Below are 23,951 nucleotides of genomic sequence, written 5' to 3'. Positions count from 1 at the left end.
ATTTGTTTTGGTACTGGGGATCAAACTCCAGTCCTTGCACTTGCAAGGCAGGTGCCAGAACCACTGAACTAAATCCCCAGTTCAAGAATATTAATGTTATTGTAAACTGGATGCTTTTGATGTCCTGAATATAAAGAACATTTCAGAAACAAACTAAAAAATAGCAGATATTTTAAGAGCAATTCGTTGCTCCAGGTAGAGGGAAAAGCTAGAGCAAAGTTAAGACCATGCTCTGAGAGTCTGAGAAACAGCAAGCAGGTCAGTATAACCCAATAGTTAAGTGAAACAGAAAATAGAAAAAGATGAATCAGAAAGATAACAGAAGGGCCAGGTGATGAAATTCCTTTTTGTTTGTTCTTTTGTTTTTTGAGACAGGGTCTCACTATGTAGTTGAGACTGACCTGGAACTCACTATGTAGCCCAGGCTGGTCTTGAACTCACAGTGATCCTCCTGCCTCAGCCTCCCGAGTGCTGGGATCACAGGAGTGCGCCACCACGCCCGGCTCAGGTGATGAAATTCTTGTAAGACTTTTAAAAACTTTTCTTTGTTGAAAAACATTAAGGAGTCATTGCAGGGTTGTGAAGAAAGGTATGGTAGAAATCATACCATAACAATCCTCTGGCTAGTTTTTTGGAATAGAAACTATGTTGGTGCAAAAGGGAAGCAAGATATTTTTCCAAAGGTTACTTCAATAAACAAGGTGACAAACAGTACTATAGAACAGATGCTATTGGGGAGGTTACACATTTTCTTCCCTGGTATATTATTTTGAAAAAGTTCAAACCTACAGAAAAATTACAAAAAAAGGTACAGGCAACACCTCACCTGGATCCAGTGGTTAACATTTTGCTACACTGGCATTCTGCTTATATAAACACACACATACACATTTTTCTTTCCAACATAAGCGTGACAGACAAGAAATTTAACATTAATAAATATTATTATGTAAGGTATAAATCATTTTTATGCTAAAAATTTACTTCGATCCATGATCTAAGGATTAAACATCTCATTTCCCTCTTTGAAAGGTGACTTTTAAAAAAAAAATCAGGTTTACTGGAGTAGTTACATATGGTAAAACTGAAATCTGTTTACATAAACAGCTCAATGCTTTTCTTTTTATTTACATCAATTTATACTAACAAATGAATACAGCTGCATGACCAAAATGAAACAAAAATGTAGAGTATTTTTGTATTATCCCCCAAATTTCCCTTCTGCCTCTCTCAGGCAACCAGCAATCTGATTTTTATTGTTATAGCTTAGTCTTTTCCAAAATATCATACAAGACGCAGCATTTGTGTGGCTGCTTTCATTTACATGAATGCTTTTTAAATTAACCAGAGTTTGTTTCCTCTGATTGGTGGCTTGTGTCACACAAACGATGTAATGTACTTTTGTACTCTTTCCAGTATTGATTTTGAATAAAGCTGCCACAAATACTTACATACAGATCTCTCTATAGACATACATTTATATCTCTTGGTAAGTTCCAGACTTAGAGAATCTGTGCCATTTCACATTTTCAGTTTTATAATCAACACTGTATTCTTAATCTGTTTTGGAGAGAGGGGCTTCAATTTCCTGTAAATGAAAATAATTAGTCTAGAACATTTCTAATTTCAACTCCCAGATACATAAATATCTGGTTATAGTGGTTGCCTCTGAGCAGAGGAACGCAAGGGTCAGAAGAGAAGCAAAATTTCTCTTTTATTTTAAAGCTTTTGAATTTTGTGAATGTGCAAATGCTATCTGGTCAATAAAGAAAATAATTACTATCAAAACACAATACCTTTGCTTAAAAAAAACTTAAAATAAAGAGACTTAAATGTTCATGGATACAGATTTCTTAAATTGTGTATTTTACTCATACCTTACTAAAGTTTGGAGGAGGATTTTTGCCTCTACATAAATTTGAAAGGGCCCATACAGCATTTCTGGTTGTTGTAAGTCTGTTTGAATTTGTTAACAATCTGTCAAAAAACAAGAAAAGAAAAAAGGAATTGTCATTTTACATTTATTTTCCTATTCAGCTATTTTCAATCATAATACACAATAGTCAAACTAGTGAAAGAGGAAAAGGAATTTTTAAAAATGTATGATATTGCTAGCAATGGCAGCATACTCTTGAAACCCAGTACTCAGAGGACCGAGGTAGGAGAATCACAAGTTTGAGGCAGCCTGGAACACATAGCTAGTTCAAGAACAGCCTAGACCATAAGTGAGACCTCAAAAAAACAAAAACAAACAAACAAATTCTATTTTTCAGAAATAAAAATAAATATATTACAGTTACATTTTTTGAATCTAAGATCTGAACAGATTCTTAAATCATAAAACACTTTAAAAATAATGGGTGTCAGGGGAAATTTACCTATTTCTACACAAAGTACCTTTAAGATTATTACACTATTTTTGTTTTAATCACAAAGTATATCATATAAGGGCCAGAGGCACCTTGCAAGTTCAAGGTCCTGAGTTCAATCCCCAGTACTGATTAAAAAAAAAAAAGTATATCATATAAAATCAAGAAGTATGAAATCCAGGCTCAAATTGAATAAAGATCACTGATAACAAGAAGTTTTATGTTTTGTTTTTAACAAATTATACATCTAAGTACTATTTTTTAGTTTTCTTTTATTTTCAAAAGTCAGATGTTATTTTTAAATCATCCATACTCAATTTTGATTTAATGTACTATCATTTTCCCAAGGTATGAAATTTCAGAATCTCTTTGGAATACCAATTTCATGTTTGTAGGTTTAACAAAAACGCTGAAGTTTTAAATTCCACTCTATTTCCCTGAAATCTCAAGAGATGCTAATATAAATTTTACCATAAAATGTTTAGTCACAAAATAGTACTGCTTTTCTATGAACACTTTGTAAGATTACTTTGCTTTTGTTAATAATAACTATACTGTCTTTAATAAAACTAAACAAATTAAGAACTGTGATATAGAACAAAAATTACCCATGGTAAACAGGTACCAGCACAAAATTAGCTTACATCAAAAAATATTTTTTAGTGTTTCTAAGTATATATATCTAACATCTAAACATACAGTCAGGGTAGGAAAAAATAAAAACCAAAATGAAAATTTTAAAAATAATTTTAAAATTTTAAAAACACAAATGACCACATCTATAATTCTACCCAATTTTTAAGTAGGGACAAATTTCCACTTTAAAAAAATCTGTAGTTTGAAGGGCAAAGGGAACAGATAAAAAAGAAACTTTATGTTTACTCTTCCCCTACAGGTTTTCCAAGTCTGCTGTAGCTTAACTAAAATGTTCAAGGTGTTTCTAAGTACTTTTTTTTAGTTTGCAAAGAATTCTTGTATCTGTGAAGAAACTAAGGTGTTTCAAACAAGAAGTTTTCTTCTCAGCCTCCTAAGAAGTAAACCTACTTACAGGTTTCTATAAAAACTGTAAATTTTATCTAATTTGTATATTTTAGTTATTAATTTTTAAATAGGCAATCCTCTACAGTAGTGAACCTTGAAACTTAAGAGTTGTGGAGCTCACTGATATCCTTATGTCTCAGGAAAGCCCCTATCCTATTTGCAGATCAAATGGATTTCAAATCAACACTGATTACGAGGGACAAAGAAAGACATCCTTGTAAAGGGAACAATCCAAAATGAAGATATGACAATCATAAATATATATGCACCAAATACAACTGTGCCTGACTATATAAAACAAATACTAATGGATGCAAAAAATGACATAAATAAGCACTAATACAATAGTAGCTGAGGAACCTCAATACTCCACTGTCACAAACAGATCAACTAGACAAAATAAACAACAAAATACTAGAACTCAATTAAACTCCTGAACAAATGAACTTAACATATGTTTACTGAGTATTCCAACCAACAAAATCAGAATACACATCCTTTTCAGGTGCACATGGGTCGTTCTCCAAAATAGACAACACACTTGCTCATGGAAGATGTTTAAGTAAGTGCAAAGGAACTGAAGGTATCTCTTGTACATTATCAGACCACAGTTGAATGAAATTGAAGATCAATAACAAAAGAAAGCACAATAATTTCATAAACATATGGAAATTGAACACACTTCTGAATAACCAATGGGTCACAGAGGAAATTAAAGAAGAAATCAGACATTTCCTACAATTAAAGGACAATGACAATACACCATATTGAAATCTACGGGACACAATGAAAGCATTCTTGCAAGGGAAATTCAGAGCAATGAATACTCATATTAGGAAAATAGAGCAAGTTCAAATAACAACCTGATGCTGAACTTCAAGCTTCTAGAAAAAGAAGAGCAGGACAAACTCAAAGCTTATACAAGGGAAGAAATTACAAAGATCAGAGCAGAAATCAATGTAAAGGAGTCTAAGAGAACAGTAAAAAACAAACAAACAAACAAAAACAATGAATCAAAGAGTTGCTTCTTTGAAAGAAAGGACATCAACAAACCCTTAGCCAACTTTATCAAAAAAAGGAAAGAAAAGACCCAAATCCCTGCAATTAGGAATAAAAAGGGTGAAATTACAACGGACTCAGCAGAATTCCAGAGGATCATCAATATCTATCTCAAACTGGGGATTTAGCTCAGCAGCACCACCCTTGCCTCACACACAAGGTCCTGAGTTCAATCCCTGATACCAGGAGAAAAAAAAAAAATCCACAGGTCAATAATAAATATTGTGGGATACTTACGTGACTCATAATGATAATACCTATTTTGACAATCTATATGTCAATAAGATGGAAAATACAGAAGAAAAAGACAGATTCCTAAATAAGTATGAATTACAAAAGTTGAATGAAGATGACCTAAAAACTCTAAACAATCCAATATCAATCAATGAAATTGAAAACATAATTAAAAACTAACCAACTAAGAAAAGCCCTGGCCTTGATGGCTTTACTGCTGAATTCTACAACACATTTAGAGAACAACTGCTACTACTATTTAAACTCTTCAATGAAATTGAAAGAGAAGCAATGCTCCCAAATTCATTCCTGGAAGTAAGCATCACCTTGATCCCCAAAGCAGAGAGAGACCCAACCAAAGAAGTGAACCATAGGCCAAACTCCTTAATGAGCACAGATGCAAAAATCCTCAATAAAATACTGGCAAACAGAATGTAGAAGATCATCAAGAAGATCATACACCCTGAGCAAGTGGGATTCATCCCAGGGATGCAGAGATGGTTCAACATATGCAAATCAATAAATGTAATACACTATTATTAATAGAGCCAAGGACAAAAACCGTATGATCATCTCAATAGATGCAGAAAAAGTGTTCAACAATATCCAACATGCACTCATGATAAAAAGCCTACAAAAAATTGGAATAGATGGTCTCTACCTCAACCTGATTAAAGCCATTTACCAAATGGTCAAAACTGAAATGCTTCACACTAAAATCAGGAACAAGACAAGGATGTCCACTACCACACCTGTTCAATATACTTTTGGAAACATTAGCCACAGCAATTCAGACAAGAGGAAGAAATAAAAGGAATAAAGATAGGAAATGAAGAAGTCAAATTGTCTTTATTTGCAAATGACATTATACTCTATACTGAAGACCCGAAAACTCCACCAAAAGTCTTCTAGACTTAATAACCAAATTCAGTGGAGTAGCTGGATACAAGGTCAACACACAAAAATCAATAGCTTTCCTGTCAATAGCTTTACTGTACATGAAAAAGCAAAAGTATTCACTGAAAAAGGAACTGGAGAAATAACTCCTTTCACAGTAGCATTCAAAAAAATGAAATAACCTAGGAATCAACCTAACAAAAGAAATCAAAGACCTCTACTCTGAAAACTATAGCACTCTGAAAAAAGAGATCAAACAGGATATCAGAAAATAGAAAGGCATCCCTTGCTCCTGGGTAGGAAGAATAAATATAGTGAAAATGGCTATACTTCCAACACTCCTATACAGATTCAATGCAATCCCAATTGAAATTCCAGCAGCATACTTCATAGACCTTGAGAAAACCATCCAAAAATTAATTTGGAACAAGAAGAGAACTAGAATAGCAAAAGCAATTCTGGGCAACAAAGACAAGGTAGGGTATATATCACAACTGCAAACATGAAACTATACTACAAAGCTAGTGTGATAAAAACAACATGGTACTGGCAAAGAAACAGCCTCAAAAATCAGTGGCACAGATTAGAATATGCAGAAACAACTCTAGACATACTCAGCCTCCTCAACTTTGACAAAGGAGCCAAACACCTTCACTGGAGGAAAGACAGCCTCTTTAATAAATGATGCTGAAAAAACTGGGTTTCAACTTGCCAAAGATTAAAACTAGACCCATTATCTCTCACTATGCACTACACTAAAATTGAAATGGTTTAAAGATCTAAAGATTAAAACAGAAACACTAACCTGGCTGTAAGAGAGGTTAGGTAGAACTCTTGAAGACATTGGCTTAGGGAAAGATTTCATGAATAAAACCTCAGTTTCTGGTGAAGTAGCACAAAGAATCAATACGTCAAAAAAGAATTCATCTATATACACACACACATACTCAAACCTATTAGTATTAGTGGGTACATTTCAGCAAATTACAGGTCACATGATCAATACCAAAAATTAACTATTTTTTAGACATTTCCAATGAACAAATTTTTAAAAAATCAAGAAAATAATTCTACAGCATAAAAAATACAGATACACTTCAACTTATGACTAGGGTTACTTCTTGATAAATTCACTACAAACTGAAAACGCTGTATTGTGAAGATGCATGCAGTATTCCTAACCCATTGTTAAGATTTGGATCTTAAATGTCCACCAAAGGCTTCTGTGTTAAAGGGCTGTTTGCCAGCTTGTGGCACCACTGGAAGGTGATGGAACCTTCAGGAGGCAGGGCCCATGGGAAGGAAATTAAATCAAGATGGGCACACTCTTGAAGAGGCTATTGGGACCCTAGCCCTTTTTCTTGCTCATTTTGTTTCCTGGATGCCAAGGAGTATGCAGCTTTGCCCCCACATGCTCTGCATCATGATATTCTACCTTCCCACAGGGCAAAAGCATCAGAGCTAAGCAACATGGACTGAAACTACAAGCCAGAATAAACCTTTTTCCCTTATTAGATGGTTTATATCAGGTCTTTTCTACAGGGATGGAAAGCTGATACCTATCAATCACCACACCTTAGCAGCACAACACATTGGGTATGACTGGTTGTACATCCTCACAATCTTATGTCTAACTGGGAGCTGCTAGTCATTTTGCTTCTCAGAATCATGAGACAGCATCAAATCACACCTATTGCTGGTCTACAAAAAGATCAAAATTCAAAGTATGACTCCATAAAATGCATTTCACTGTTTTACCAAAGAAAAAGGGTAAAAAAATCCTGTACATGTTGAGCCATCACAAATTAGGGACTATCAGTACTTTGGAATAAACCTAACCAAGGAGACTTGTAAAGTGTAAACTATAAAATACTACTATAATTAAAGATCTAAATAAATTAAAAGATACCCTGGCCTGGGGACTTAAGCTCAGTGGTGCTGCGCCTGCCTTATAAGCAAGAAGTCCTGAGTTCAATCCCCGGTACAAAAGAAGAAGAAGAAAAAAAAAAAAGATACCCCACATTCATTAATAGGAAAAGTTAATATAAAAATGGCAATACTACACAAAGCAATCTACAGATTTAAAAAAGCAGTGGCTTTTTTGCAGAAATGGAGTATTATTCAGGTACAAAAAGAATTAAGTATTGTCACATGCAAAAATATAAATGAATTTTGAAAACATGCTAAGAAAAAGGAGCCAGACACAAATCTGTTCTACAGATTTTCCTATAGATTTAAAGCATCCTAAAATATGTATTTCATTTAGAAACAAAAGTTATGTAATTTTGAGTATCAGGGGTTGACATGTACTTCAGTAAATATTTTAGGCTTTTTTTCTGCAGTCACTTAATTTTGCTCACAGCATGAAAACAACTAAAGTTTTGGGGGTTTTTTTGGTACCGGGGATTGAACTCGGGTCCTTGTGCTTGCAAGGCAGGCCATCAAACCGCTGAGCTAAATCCTTGGCCCCTAAAGTTTATTAACTAAGTGAATGAGTATTCCTGTGTTCTAATAAAAGTTAATTTATAAAAACAGTAGCAAGCCCAAGTTGGCTTGAGGGCCTACAGTGGTCAAGCCCTACCACATACTTTTCTTTTTCTGTATTAATGGGATTATTATTATAAGGAAGTGCAAATACTTTTTTACAAATGAAAGTTGAATGAAATTTAAACTACCAGCTAGTAGTTGTGGTGCATGCCTGTAATCCCAGGACCAGGGAGGCTAAGGGAGGAGATCACAAGTTCAAGGCCAACCTGAGGTACACAGTGAGTCCTCACCCAAAAAAATAAATAAGTTAATACAATAATGTGAAATAGGAAGAAAAGGGCTAAAGGAGTAGGGGAAGGGTAGAGGAGAGGAAAGAAGGGAAAAGAAAACATATTAGAAAAGGAAAATATGGAAACAAAGTCTTTATAAATAGGGAAGGGTGCAGGGGGTGAAGGGAGGGCAGGGAAATGGGAAAAAAATAAGAACCAAGATACACCAAGTAAAGGTACAAGATCCCAATGATGAATGTAACACTACTGTATACCTAAAAAGTACAAATAAACTTAATGAAAAAAAATAAATTGATAAACAGTCATGAAATTATGCAGTCCACAGTAGTAATAGATTTATATTTACTGAGAATCAAAGAATCTAGCAATAAAGTAAAACTTCAAACAGAACTGGTAAACATTAACTAAATGTAAATTTCAATATGAATGACAATCATTTTAAACTAATAACTTTTTCCTTAAAGTGAGAGCATCTTATAGCTCACTTTATTACATTTCTCAAAAATTTTAATGAAATTTTGAAATTTCCTATGGTCATATTTTACAATGAAACTCTAAAACTTTCCAACTTTCTAACACTTTTTTCTGAAATTCATTGTGTTTACATATAGTACTATACAGTTAGGTGTTGTTTATTCTCCATTAGTTTGTTTCTTCAATCATGATTTAAAAGCTCCTTAGGACACTTAAAAGAATGAGGCAAATTGATGTTTATTATTTCATAAACACAATTTGTGGTATTAACAATAAAATGACCTAGAAAAAACAAATCTGAATAATCAATCGCTTCTGTCCAGACAGTAATCCCTCTGCTGGAGAGGATGGTGAATAGCACAGAAATGATAAAGAAATAAAACATTTCCTTCTAATCTTCTCACTTGTTTTTGTTTCCTCACCACTCTTGCCATTGGTATTTAGCCTAATTAAAGATCCTTTTTATGAATTATGAACAACGTAAATAAATCTATGCTTTACATAATTTTATGTAATTTCTGCAAGGACCTTACATTATAGGTAATTTCTTTCTAAAAAGTGTATAAAGTAGTTAAGAAACCATAGATAAGAAAGAAAAATCTCTTATGATCTTTATTCCTCAGACATTTAAAAATCAAATATAAGCTGGGCATGGTGGCGTAGTACACCTGTAATCCCAGCACTCGGGAGGCTGAGGCAGGAGGATCGCTGTGAGTTCGAGATCGGCCTGGGCTACATAGTGAGTTCCACGGCAGTCTCAACTACATAGTGAGACCCTGTCTCAAATAAAAACAAAAACAAAAACAAAAACAAAGAACAAACAAATCAAATATAAAAACCAAATGACACCCTAAGTACATCATATGCTTCAGCATTAAAAAATCCAAGCTATAGAACATTTAAATTTTACTATATTATAAACTATTACATTCTTCTGCTTGTAGAATATTTATGTTAGCAAAGTAAGCAATGACCACTGTTAAGTATGGCTTAAAAGAATATCAAAGACATAGAAATGATATAGTTTGAAAGCTCTCCCTGGTTTTATCTACTTACAAACTGCTGTAGGCATAACTAATTAGAGGCAAAATTATAAAACACTACTGAAGAACTTAATTGTATGTAGACATATAGTATACTTTTTCCAAAAGTAGCATTAACTTGAGTACTTAAACAATGTACTTACTCTAAAAGAGGCGGAAGTATTTCACAATTCAAAACAAAATCTCTGCATTCTGCATTGTCCCCAGCAATATTACCAAGTGCCCAAACAGCCTTAGAAAAACAAGGAAAAAATTCTCTTAAAACAGTATGCTAAATAAGATGCTCTTTCTTACAAATAAAGTTTTAACAAAGTTGGGCATGGTGGCATGTGCATATAGTTCCAGCTATTCCAAAGGGTGAGGCAAGGAAGATGGTAAGTTTCTGGCCAACACGGGCAAAACACAACATATGAAAAAAAAAAAAAGTAAGGCAGTAAGAAAAACCTCTAAAAGTGCAACTTTAAAATTTTTCCCATGTATGTGTGGGTATATATATCACATAGTACTAGTAAAATTTCTATATTCTACTCAACAAAGAGCATAACACTTTCACTCTGAGTCTACATGGAGACAAAACACATCTATCTAGCAAATTTTCTAATTATTTTTAATAAAGGGAAGTTCCTATACAAAGAAATCCTCTGAGAATGCACTGATTTTTAAAATAAGGGAGTAAGAAAAAGCATAAAAAGTCATGGCTAAAAATGAAAATATGAAGTCCAGTTAACTATATTTTTGAAAACATTAAGCATTTAATTAACTCACTTATATGAGAAATGCAAACACAAATTGTCATTTTAATACATTCTCACTCCAGATTTTCACATTACGTACAAAAAGTACAGGTATATTTTTCCTGTTGGGAAAATTTTACCATTTAAAATGGGTTAATATTTCAATCTATACTCTATACCTAAACTTATTTTTTTAAAGAAAAAAAATAACTCCAGTGCCAGGGATTTAGCTCAGTAGTTCTACCACCTGCCTTGCAAGCACAAGGACCCAAGTTCGATCCCCAGTACAAAAAAAATAAAACATAAAAAATAAAAAAAAAAACAACCTCTAAATATATTCTGTTGGTGGACATGTTATTGCTCTAATCTTTTTGTGATTCAGTCTTGAAATATTTAATACCGTTTTTTCTTGTTTTGCTTTTTACTCACTTTTTTTTGAAGTGCACTGACTTTCTAATATTTTAATATAACACAAGGAGATATTAATAAAGAAAATATAAAAGCCGTTCTATGAAAGAATAATTTTTCATAATGGATAGTCATTTTCCTTAATAGAATAATCAAGCAACCCCAAAACTGATACATATTGATGTTCAACCCAGTATTAATGTGAATAAGCTAGAAATAGTTTAAAGGTATAAAAATCCAATAGATAACAAATTATGGAAAATACATGGGTATATATGGAGTAATCAGTGAAATTTTCTTGGAGGAATAACTAATGCCATAAGAAAAAGTTCCTTGTTGGGCGTGGTAGCACATGCCTGTAATTCCAGTACTTGGGAGGCTGAGGCAGGTGAGTTCAAGGCCAAACGGGGCTACCTAAAGAGTTCAAGGCCAGCCTGAACTACAGTAAAACCCTGCCTCAAAAAAAGAAAAAAGAAAGAAAGAAAAAGTTCCCAATTAGTGTTAAATGGATATAAAAAAGGCATTAAATTAAGTGGTAAATGAAATGATAGATGTTCAGTGTGCATACAGAGGATGCAAAATAAAAATACCAAACATTTTATTTTCTTTGGATAATACATCTGTATGTGAATAAATTTTCCCTCTAACAAGAAAACTTTGAAAATTGATTCACAAAAAATATTTTAAAATGGCCCTACTTAATGTAATGTGGTATTTTAAAAGAAATAATATTAAAATAATTTACTTATGTGCAGAGAATAAGGACTCAGATTAGCTCAGATTTAAAGCCTGCCATCCATTCACTGTAACCTTTGGTCAGCTAGCAATTTTTCTGTGTCTCAGTATGCTCTTTTTAAAGTAGGAATGGTGACATCACACCTATGCTAGCTGACATCACACTTCTAAAGAACACAGAATTATGCCTGAGAAAGTTCATTCTTCCACTTTTGGTAAATTAGCTACAAAAACGAATTGTAAGTAATAATCATTAATTGACAATTCTCATGAGAAAATTAAAATCTCTCTATATAACTATATAACTATATATATCAGCACAAAGTAGAAACTTACCTGTTCTTGAACATCTTCATGTTTTGAATCAAGAAGTTTGATAAAAATTGGAACTGCTCCAGTTTCAATCACTACCTTGGTATGCAGAAAAGTTCCAGATGCTATATTAGTTAATGCCCACACAGCTTCAAACTAAGGGTGATAAAGCAAAACACATGAAAACACAAAAGAAATACCAAGAAGGAGAAAAAAGTAAGAGAGGGATGTAAGACTTAGCTGGACAAGTCTGAGAAGAAAGACTGACTGATAAAAAAATTCACTGTCAAAACAGTTTTCACAGATGAAAATCCTTATTAAGAAAAAAACCTATTCTTCAATCTGAAAAACAAGAACTGGAAAATGGAAATTTACAAAATCACTAATACTGTATATATAGCCAGGTATGATGGTGCATGCCTGTAATGCCAGCACTGAGGAGGCTGAGGCAAGAAAATCATTGTGAATTTGAGACTAGCCTGGGCTATATAGTGACTTCCAGGTCAGCCTCAACTACATTGTGAGACCTTGTCTCAAAAAACCAAACCAAACCAAACAAAATACTGTATATAAACACACACTATTTTACAATTCATAACATTCCTAATGTTTACTATTAGAGAGTTGGTATTCTAAAGCAAGCAGTTCAAAACTAAGTAAGACACTACTTAATAGGGCAACAGAATCATATAAAGTACGTTTTCCTAGGGATCAACTAGCGCCAACCTCCTTACTTAAGAAATAAGAAAATTAGAAGTTCAGAGATTTAGATGTTTGTTCAACATAAAGATTTTACTATTACCAGAACCAGAAGTAGGATTCCTGCTATTCTTTTAATCAGCAGAGCCTTTCAGAAGTTACTTATATCAATCCAATTAGAATTAAGTCCATTAAAGATGATGGATTTTTATAGCCATGACTGGGAACATTCAATCCATAACTCCCAAACAGTTAGGCAGCAAAACACAAAAAGCAACCTATAAACTCATAAACTAAGTAGGGACTATAGATAGTTTATAGATAGTTGCACAGACAGTTTTCAGGTTAATGTAGATACCATTATAAATTAACAAAAAATGCATGAAAATCACTACTGAAATACAAAAAAGTATATTTATTATTATGTGTGAGACTAAGAAAAATTTCAAGGGAAGAATTTGTATTAAAAAAGTGGGGGGGGGGCTGGAGATTTGGCTCAGTGGTTCTACTGCCTGCCTTATAAGCACAAGGGCCTGAGTTTGATTTCCAGTACCAAAAAAAAAAAGAATCAGTGAGGGTTAGGGGTATAACTCAGTGGAAGTGCACTTGCCTAGTATTTACGAGGGCCTGGGAATAAACCTCAGCCCTGTTAAAAGAAGAAGAAGAAAGAAAAAAAGACAAGTTAGGAGACCATAATCCTAACCAATTATAAATAACAGAAGACAACAAAAGACTACTCCATAAAATTCTCCTTGTATTGTTAGATGCAAGCATTAGTGAAGTCTCATAACTCTACCAAAATTGTGGAAAACCAGAATGCAGGCTACAATTTTTTGGGGGGAATGGGGGCAGCAAACTCAGAGCCTTGCACTTGCAAGGCAGGCAGCAGTACCACTGGGCTAAATCCCTGGCCCTGCAGGCTAGATAATTTTAAAAAGGAAAGAAAAGGCCTAGATACGTAGCTGAGCAGTAAAGTACTTGCCTAGCATGCTTATGGCCCTGGGTTCATTTCCCAGCATTAGAGGAAAAAAAAAAGAAAAAACAGAACTTCTACTTAGGTTCATTTCATCTTTTCTATATAGGGTTATTCTATCTCTTCCGATTTGTCCAAATAAATTGAAAAAAATGGATATACACTTGAAGTTCCCCAAGTTTTAAGTCTGATAGCATCTCCGTATGCTTTAAAATGTGTGCATCACTTCTTCCCTTTTTTTGGCTAAGATCAAGTGTAAAATGTGTATGTAGGCCAAATAAAACTTGTTTGTTTATCAATCTGGCCTGTTGGCCCCCACCCTATTTGAGACATTCCTATTAATTAGTTAGATGACTAGTAGTCTCATCTAATACATTCATATGTGCTAGGGTAAATGCACAGCATGGAACTACCCCATATTGCTGAATTAAGTTGTAATTATAATGATTAATAAACATTCAAATTTCCAACATTCACACATATGTCATGCTTTCTATACATTTTGTCTTTTCAACCTGAAATTCATTATCCTCTTTTTAGTCTGGCAAACTTGCCTTCATTCTTAGGACTACCTTTGTGAAGCCTTTCTTAATTTTCACCACACAGAATAAGTTTGCTATAACCTCTATGTTCCCTCAGCACTTTTTTTGTTTGTTTTTTGTTTTGTTTTTTTGAGACAGGGTCTCACTATGTACTTGAGACTGACCTGGAACTCACTATGCAGCCCAGGCTGGTTGCGAACTCATAGCGATCCTCCTGCCTCAGCCTCCCGAGTGCAGGATTACAGGCATACGCCACCATGCCTAGCTTGAGCATTTTGTTTATAGTTCTGTCACAGCACTAAGCATTCACATTATTACAGATCTGTTTACATGTCTGCCTTCTGCAACACTTTGTAGATAAGAACAATGACTTAATTTTGGAACTACAGCGTGTCACATAACACTTGGCTCAAACCAGAACTCACTGGTTTTATTTATTTATATTCATTCATTTTTTTCTTCCATTCATTTCAAATTAGAGAGCCAAATAATAAACCAGGTATCAGGAGACCTGGGTTTTAGTCTAGGCTCAGGGCTTGGGTAAAGCAAAAGGACTACATACCAGGATCTCTAACCAAAAAGAAGTGACAGTAAAAGCATAATCCGAAAAAAATTTAGCCTTTTCCTCTGAGATCCTTATTGTAAACATTCTCAGTAATTTTTCACATTTACACAAAAAACCTTTGCTTATACTTAAAATGTGAGAGTCCCTCCCAAACCATTCAGATAAGTGGACCACTACTCAAGTTGCAAATTCAACAGTTACTCACATAAGGGCTTTGAATTACTGAAAACTAGATGTAGATATTCTGCATTTCCTGAAACATAAGATATAATCCACCCTGTGCTCTTACTTAAGAATAGACACAGCAGGGTTAGGGATGTAGATCAGAGATAAAGTGCCTGTCAGGCATGTGCAAGGCCCTGAGTTTGATCCCCAGCACTGCTGGAAAAAAAAGAAAAAAAAATTATATATATATAAAGTCAGGAAGGATAACTTTTTATTCTATTGTTGTTTTAACATTAAAATACTTTAAAACTTCAGTAATTTACCATTAGCAGAAAATTAGTTGTGACTGAGAAACAATGTTCTTTAGGACAAAACTAATTTTGCTCACATTTTTAATTATATTAATTTATTCTTCTCTCTAAAAAAGAACTAATCAAACAACCATTGATATGGTTTATTTATTCTTGGTTTTTTGAGACAGAGTCTTGCAATATAGTACAGGCAGCACTCATGGCAATCCTCCTGCCTCAGCCATCCCAGTGTGGCAATTATAAGCATGCACTACCACGCACGGCTTGCAATACGTTTTAAAGGTAAAAGTTATGACTCTAGTTTGCTAACAGCCAAAATAAATTTAACCATTAACATTTCATTTTAAAGTTTTCTAAAACAAAAGTATTTATTAAAGATGACAACTATAAAATTGTTTTAAAAAGATGACAACTACATAAAATTTCAGGGTTTTTTAATTTTCTGGTACCAGAATAGAACTCAGGACTTTGAGCTTGCCAGGCAAGTGCAGCACTACTGACCTATACCTCTGGCTCATAAAATTTTTTATTAACATTAACAATGTTTTCATATATTTTTTCCAAATTATTTAATAAAATAACAATTCCTAGTATAAATTAGCACTGTAACCATACCCAGGGCAAGACTGTTAACCCCACTTTTCTTTTAATTGATAAGTATTTACTGAATACTTGCAATATAGGCATTACTGAAGAAACTGTTTTCACTAGAAATCAGTACGTCATTTAAGAAAGATTAACAAAATGTCAGACTTACTTGTAAAGTACAATTTTCATTTCTTTCAAGAAATTTCACAAATCTCTGTACAACTCCTGGTTTCTGTATTACCTGATCTATTGGTGGATTAGGTTCTAAAAATAAAAAATGAAATTATTACTTTAACATAATAAGGCTTGTATCTGGCCTGTTTTCAATTAATAATGCACACAAAATAACTCTCCTAGATTTCAGATTTAAATTTAAAACACTAAGCTGGCTGTAACTGAGGACAAATGCTCTTATAACTGCAATATTTTTGCAAAGCAAATTCTACTTTTTTTATTAACCACAATGACAGGCTATTTAAAAATGAATTTCCTACATATTTGGAAATTAAAAATGTATTTCCTACAAGTTTAAACTTCATAAATTGAAAGACTACTTATGAGGTCACCTTTATACACAGGAGTATTTTAGTCCAATATTCAAAACAGCATCTGAGGACAGGGGTTCCACTGATTCTTTATGATACTATCATGGGTATCCAAGGGTAGCTCTTTCAGAAAAATAAGGACTTGTTTAATGTCTCAGTCAGATGGGATTCTATTTTGTCTGGATATTATTTATTTACAAAAATGCTATTGGGGGCTGGGAATTTAGCTCAGTGGTTTCAGTGCCTGCCTTGCAAGTGCAAGGGCCAGAGTTAGATCCCGGGTACCAAAAAAACAAAAATGCTATTGGACAATCTAAATTTTTTGATAAACCTTTATGAATATAGGTTTTTGAGATCACAAACTCCTAGGAAATACTAGTAAAGTTAAATGATATTTCAGATATTGACCAAATAAGTACAAAGTAATCTTTTTTCCACCTGTGCTTCAATAAAAAGTACCCTTTGTGGTTCTTCAGTACTTCTGTTGGTGTTCCTTTGCTAAGTCTTATTCCTATTTATTTTCTTCCTAGAAAATTTATCTATTTTGTTAATTCATTTGTCCCTTATCATTTATGCTAATTAAAATTCCCTTACCTGAATTTTTCCAGATTTCAGACCATATCTATAAATGTCTATTTGACTCGTTGTTTTCATATATTCTTTAAAATGTAGCATGAGCAAAATCAAACTCCTACCACGACATTTATTTTTCTCCTAGTCCTACATCCACTGTCCATATCTGCTTAAGCAGTAAGTTATCTGTCCATCTAGTCACTGAAAGAGAATGCTCAGTTTTACTTCTGAATGCTGTAAAGTTAATTAATAAAGCTATATTCATTAATTTGGTTTAGGTGCTCTAAATAAAAAAGTTCAAATTCTTCAAAATGTTAATTTCAGACCCTATCTCAAAGGATAAAACAATATATAATATTCTTAAACCATTTACACTCCACCTTTAAAAGAACTCAAACCAAAACTATTGGGTTTTGGTTGCCATTTCACATTCTTAATTTTTCTTTTTCCAAAAGAAAATTCTAAACTTTCTATCTTTTTAAGAAAGAAAAATTTGTCTTGCTCTTTCTGAGTAAGAGATTGAGGTTAGAAGAAAAGAGGGTTTTGTTTAGAGGGTTGTGAAGAGCTGGCATTGGACTATCAGCTACATATGCAGATATAAATATGACATATATAGAGTTGAGAACCTAAATGTAGTCTCTTCCTGGAGAATTACAAGAAGCACATTTATGGTTATCTCCATTGAAAAGAAAACAAGATCACTAGCTAATCTATGCATCATGAACTTTTATTAGTACAAGATTGACAAAATAATAACCTATATTAGTGACAGGAAATGTTTTAGAGACTGAGGGCCAAACTATAACCCAAAACCCACTTATTTATTGCAAAGTGCCAATGCTGCCAATTAAACCAGAATACTGAGGTTTTAGTTTATTTTTTTAATTTTTAAAAATTTTCTTGGTACTGGGGATCAAACTCGGGTCCTTGCACTTGCATGGCAGGCAGCACAACCACTGAGCCAAATCCCTGGCCCCACTGAGGTTTTAGTTTAGAAAAAAACAACTTTACATTAACATCTTTTGTCTTAAAAGAAAAACATAGTAACACTCGTGGCATAAGTTTACCACCACTGGTGTATACAATCTTATAAAAGTGATTAATCATTATAAAGTCTTTTAGTCATTATGGCAACATAAAGAAGCAATACAGCAGCATTTACTTGAACACTGAAAACTAAGCAAGAGGATGGAGGGGGAAGTGAAAAGAACTAAGATGTGTTATGAACCTGTACCAATCCTCCACAATGAATGTAATCATTATGTACTGGAAACATGTACTAAATAAAATGTCTTAAATTTAAACAATTAAAAAAAGAAAAGGGAATTAGTAAGAGTAATACAGAACAAAAAAGTTCTGGAGGAATTTCTACAAAACTATGATTGAACAACAACAAAAAATAAGACTGCTGTCATTTACATCCACAGGAACAGCCATGATAGGGGAAGTAAGACAGATTTTGGTGAAAGGTCATTAAAGTGAGTTAAATCAGAGGAATACAAGGCAAAGCTAAGTATTGGCTATAGAGTAACAAGGTCATATTTCTATCTCCCTAGTGCCAACAGTAACAACTCTATTTACAATAAAGAAATACTCCCAAAACAGGCAAAGTTTCCTACTGGTTTAGCTTTCAGTTCTAGTGTTAGCTGCCTTCCTATGTTTACTACATTAACAGATGAAATAAAATTGCAGTAATTTTTTTCTAAGCCTGACAGATCTGGGAGGAATTAGGTCAATTAGTAAAAAACAAAAAAAAAATCTAATTCCTCATGCATGCCCAAGCAAAATCCCACTTCAAGAAGCAACACAGAAAAATGATTTTCTCAATGAAAAAACAATATACTTTAATAGAAACAGAATACTTTGAGTAACTAGAGAAAATGAAGATAAAATGTTCTGACCAAAGAATTCAAAATCTAGAGAACTTGCTTATAAACCTAAGACATTATTTACATATATAAAGGCTTAAAAGGAATTGTGCCAGTGGAACTTTCAAGGAGGCGAAGAATGTGAAGAAAATTATTTGAGCCATGCTCTACCTTAATAAATCAAAGTCCAATAATGGTGAAATTATAGTATAAAAATACTGGTAGCAAACTGTTAAACATAATCAAATCTCTAGAAATTCTGTTAATCATTTATGGCATCAATCACACGTCAAAAAAGTCTTGACGGAGAATATGATAATATAAAAAAACAACAGAAAAATATTAATCTAACCAAAGTAACATCAGTTAACAAAACAACAAACCCTGAAATATAGGGTGAGAAAGAATGAGGTGACTGTATAATCATTTCTTAACATGGCTAATCTAATTTATCTTTGGATGAAGAATGGAAAACAAGAATTAAATTCATTTATGAACACGTTATTTGTAAAAAAGCAAAGGTGAAAAGCCTTAGAATCTATGAGGACCATAAGATTTATTTTATTCTTAGTGCGTTACTAAATTCTGTCTCTTAGGAAAATAAGGTATTTTCAAAATTTTATCAATTCATATATGCAATTTCATATGATTACAAGTTCTTCAAATTGCATAAGTGAAAATAAGACAAAGGCTTTAATTGTAATGATTCTTATTGGCTCAATATAATAAAATAGGATAAATAACAACAAATAATTGTGAGTTATGTAATGTCAATTAAATAAAGAGAAATATCTGACCTAAGAAGAGGCCAAAGAATGATCATATAAGCATTTGTATTTTACACTTGATCATAGCCAAAAGGCTGAGAAGCAATTAAGCATTTGTATTTTATAAAAATAATTGTGTTAATAAAAATACAGTAAAATATCTGTACAAACTACAGAGTGTAAATCAAATTTATTGCCTTTGACCCACTATCTCACTTTTATGACTGTACATTAAGAAAGTTTCAGATTATATAATGATTTTTGTAGAAATGATTACAACATTCAAAAAATGGGAGGGCCAGGAATTTAGTTCAGTGGTGCCACCACCTGCCTCACAAGCGCAAGGTCCGGAGTTCAATCCCTGGGGTACAAAAAAACAAAAACAAAAAAATGGGAAAATTTTAAGGCCTCAATGATTATTATTTTAAATTGACATTCTATAATGTTATATCATCATTTAAAAAAAAGTCTGAAAATATCTCAGTAAGAATTTATAACACTGTTTCTCTGCAACAAGACTAATCATTTTTTTCAAGGTTAATCATTTTTGTTGCTTTAAATTCTTTTATATTTTGCAATTTTTCTACAATTGTAATACTTTAATAACATCTTTAAAAACCATGTTATTTTGTATACACACATACACATACACATACACATATATACAGGCGTGTGTGTGTGTGTGTGTGTGTGTGTGTATACACATATATATGTTGTTATACATTATCTTTGTTTTTTGAGACAAGGTATTGCTATGTAGTTCAGGCTGGCCTTGAATGCACTATATAACTCAGGCTGGTCTTAAACTGGCAGCAATCCTCCTGCTTTAGCTTCCTGAGTGCTGGGATTACAGGTATTCACTACCACACCCAACTTTGTATGTATTTTAAAAAGAAACTAAAATCTACTGTGTCTGGCAAAGAAAGTTATATTACAATTTTAAAAAATCTAATTAAATGAAGCTCTACTACAAAATCCTATAATATCAAGTAGGCACACTGAAAAGAATTCTTGCCTTTAGAAAGGAGTTTTCTAAATTTCTGTGTTGCCATTAGTTGTTGTTCAGCATTATTAGAAAAAATCATCTGAACCATATCTTTGGTAATAACATCTTCCTGAAACACACAGAAGAAAAGAAAATTAACAGTTAATGTTTCATATGAATAGCATTTGCTGTAAACACTGTGTAAACACTGAAATATTGGTGATAATATTCAAAATATATTTTTTAAAAACATACCTCTGGAATGGGTACAGTAGAACTGGTATCTGGATCCTGGATAGGACTTTCTAGCATAGAATCATCATTTCTGGGCAGAGAGACATTTCTTCGTTTGAACAACTACAATAAAGTAAAAAATCACTTTATACTTAGAGCTTTCCATAAAACATTCATTCAATTGTTACAGAGAAGAAAAAAAAAGAAATGTATGAAAGAGTCACGAAGTCATTGAAGGATATTTACAGAAATATTTCCTAGATCAAAAATGAGGAGAAACATTACATTCTTTTTGCTAGCTAAATACTGCTCTTCTTCAATCTGCACATACTTTTTAATCAACAGAGTGGTTTATTTTAGTGTAGCATTAAGGACTGTGCATGATGGATAGGCAGCTGATAAATCACAGTCATTCTGATATTTTTTTTTTTCTAAGTCAGGGTCTCATTATATAGTTCAGGCTAGCCTTGAACTCACTTTGTTAACCCAAACTGCCTTCAAACTTCCTGCAATCCTCCTGTCTCTGCCTCCCAAATACTGGTATTATAGGTGTGTTCCACCACTCCCAGCTAGAAAGGATATTTCTAAAAGGGGCTTTTTTCCACTTTCTTCACTAGTCCTTTTCATACATCAGTTTTATTTGTAAATGTTATTTGTAAATAGTATTTTTTGTAAGTTTTTCTAAATTTACAGGTATCTTGGAATAAAATGTTGATACGGTCACTCTTAAATGATTTCTATTCTTTGTGTTACACATGTAAAATATAAACAGAGAAGTCTAAGAGATCTTTCTGATGAGACAATTGGAAAAAGAGAATGAGTAACAAGGGAAGATAATGATAATTAAAGAGTTATGAATATCCCAAAGTAGCAATAAATATAATTCATGATTTTTGTGGAGATGGAGGCAACTTTCACAATGAAAGATGGAAATTATCTAAATGAGTCAAAAGTAAAAATTTCTTACCAGTGGGGTAGAAATATAATAGGTCTATCAATACAGATTATGTTACTCCTCTCAGTGTTTAAAAATAACATAGGTGGGCCGGGGATTTAGCTCAGTGGTTCCACCGCCTGCCTTGCAAGTACAAGGACATGAGTTCGATCCCTGGTACCACAAAAAAAAAAGCATAGGAGCTGGGGATTTAGCTCAGTGCCACTGTGCTCACCTCACAAGTGCAAGATCCTGAGTTCAATTACTGGCATAAAAAAATAAAAATGATATCACAGGTGTTTGATTCATAAATTTTCAAATAAAAAGAAATATTTTTTAAATCCTACCTGTTCTTCCCTTTTTTGTTTTCGAAGCTGTATTCCTTCTTCTTCTCTTCTTCTATGCATCTCTTGAGGATTTAGGGCTTTATTCTTATAACTTTTCATTCTGTAGTTATCTTTCCCTGGACTCACCATGGACTCTTAAGGAAGAAAAGCAGAAAACAGAACTGGGTAACTCTCAAAATAAAGAAGCTTTCTCTACTGATAGCCTTTTAGAGCTTTCAGTGGCAACAAATAGCAGGCTGTGGCATATGTGCCCTAAGTTTGCCACCACTGCTGTACGGCAACTAAATTCAGGCTAATACACAAACAAACAAAACACATCTGGAAATTATATACAAAGGATATCTTCTCCATATCAAAATTGATAGTGAATTCAGGTATTTTAATTTATATTTAAATATTTAAATTTATCTACAGTAAAAATCACTGTTACAGTGCAAAAGTCTATGAACAGGGGCCGGGGATTTAGCTCAGTGGTTCCGCCACCTGCCTTGTAAACGCAAGGACCCAAGTTTGATTCCCAGTACCAAAAAAAATTAAAAAATAAATTTTCTTAAAAAGTCTATGAACATAACAAATGAGCACACTTTAAAACATTAGTCAAGACAGAACAGTTCCTCTGCCCTCAAAAAACACATCATATTGCCATGCATGGTGATGAACAGCTGTATTCACAGCACTCAGGAGGCCGAGGCAAGAGGATAATAGCAAGTTGAAGGCCAGCCTGGGCTCCATGGGCTCAAGGCCAGCCTAAACTATACAGTGATATCCATCCTCAAAAAAAAGAAAAAGAGCATCGTGTTGTTCCAATTGACCTTCTCCCTATCTCATGCTTCATGTCACCGACTTGCTTTCTAGCCATAGTTCTGTGCTTTCCTGAACGCCATACAAATGGAATCACACAGCATATGATCTCCTGACTGACTTCTTTTATTCAGCATAGTATCTGAAAGCCACCCACATGGCTGACACCTAACATTTGTCCCTTAGTGCAGAGCAGTATCCTAATGGCAGCTTACTCATTTACAATTTGAAGATAATTTCAATGGTTTTCAGTTTTAGATGGTTATGAATGAACTTGCTATAAATAGTCATCAGTGTGTATAAACATTAACTATTTCTAAATTTCTTTTGGGTAAATATCTAGAAGTAGAGTTAAAGAATAAAATAGCAAGTGTGTGTTCACATTGTAAGAAACTATCAAATTGATTTTTAGAATTATGGTTCCATCTTGCAAATTAATACCATACAACATTTCCAGTTGTTTTGCATCTTGTGTCCACTTCCTATTGTTAAGGCTGCTGTTGCTAAATGTAGCCATTTTAATAGATGCATAATAACTATGGCTTTAAATAGTTAAATTTCTGGCATACTTTTGACAAATATAGAAGGTTTTGATCTACAAATTATTGAAAATGTGGGTCAGAACACAGGACAGGGATTCTGATTGATCATCCAATAGCATGTAGAGTTACAAAAGACAGATACCAGAATAACCTTTAGGTTATTAACATATTAGTTGATAAAGGCAAGAGGAAAGGAAATCAAAATGAAATAGGCCAGAGAAGTAGAAAAGGAAAAAGTTAAGAGTTGTGCAAGGGAGTTGAAATAAGATAATAGTAGCACTAAAATTGTAACAAAGTTGTACTAGCACTAAAAAGACCACTCAATTCATTCACTGATTGAACTAGCAAATATAAGTGCCATCAACAAGTAAAGTACCAAACAAGTCTTTAGATTTGGTGATTGGGCAGGGCATGGTGGTACACGCCTGT

At 33.3% G+C, this 23,951-nt stretch overlaps 1 protein-coding gene across 1 annotated transcript in view; it reads right to left on the bottom strand.

The window, feature by feature from the left end:
• The window catches only part of Kpna5 (karyopherin subunit alpha 5), a 67,275-nt gene extending 43,324 nt beyond the window's left edge, over positions 1–23,951 (bottom strand). The window contains exons 1-8 of the mRNA XM_019210796.2: positions 23,899–23,951; positions 22,180–22,313; positions 20,920–21,021; positions 20,695–20,794; positions 16,096–16,190; positions 12,108–12,239; positions 10,038–10,126; positions 1,878–1,977 (exon numbers count right to left, since the gene is read on the bottom strand). Coding sequence (XP_019066341.1) covers positions 1,878–1,977; positions 10,038–10,126; positions 12,108–12,239; positions 16,096–16,190; positions 20,695–20,794; positions 20,920–21,021; positions 22,180–22,313; positions 23,899–23,935 — 789 coding nt within the window. The 5' untranslated portion in view covers positions 23,936–23,951. The remainder of the gene's footprint in view (positions 1–1,877; positions 1,978–10,037; positions 10,127–12,107; positions 12,240–16,095; positions 16,191–20,694; positions 20,795–20,919; positions 21,022–22,179; positions 22,314–23,898) is intronic.

Source organism: Fukomys damarensis, unplaced genomic scaffold (genome assembly GCF_012274545.1).
Source record: "Fukomys damarensis isolate Sample0158 unplaced genomic scaffold, DMR_v1.0_HiC HiC_scaffold_14, whole genome shotgun sequence".
In the NCBI taxonomy this organism is placed as follows: Eukaryota; Metazoa; Chordata; class Mammalia; order Rodentia; family Bathyergidae; genus Fukomys; species Fukomys damarensis.
This window is presented reverse-complemented; position numbering and strand designations above follow the sequence as displayed.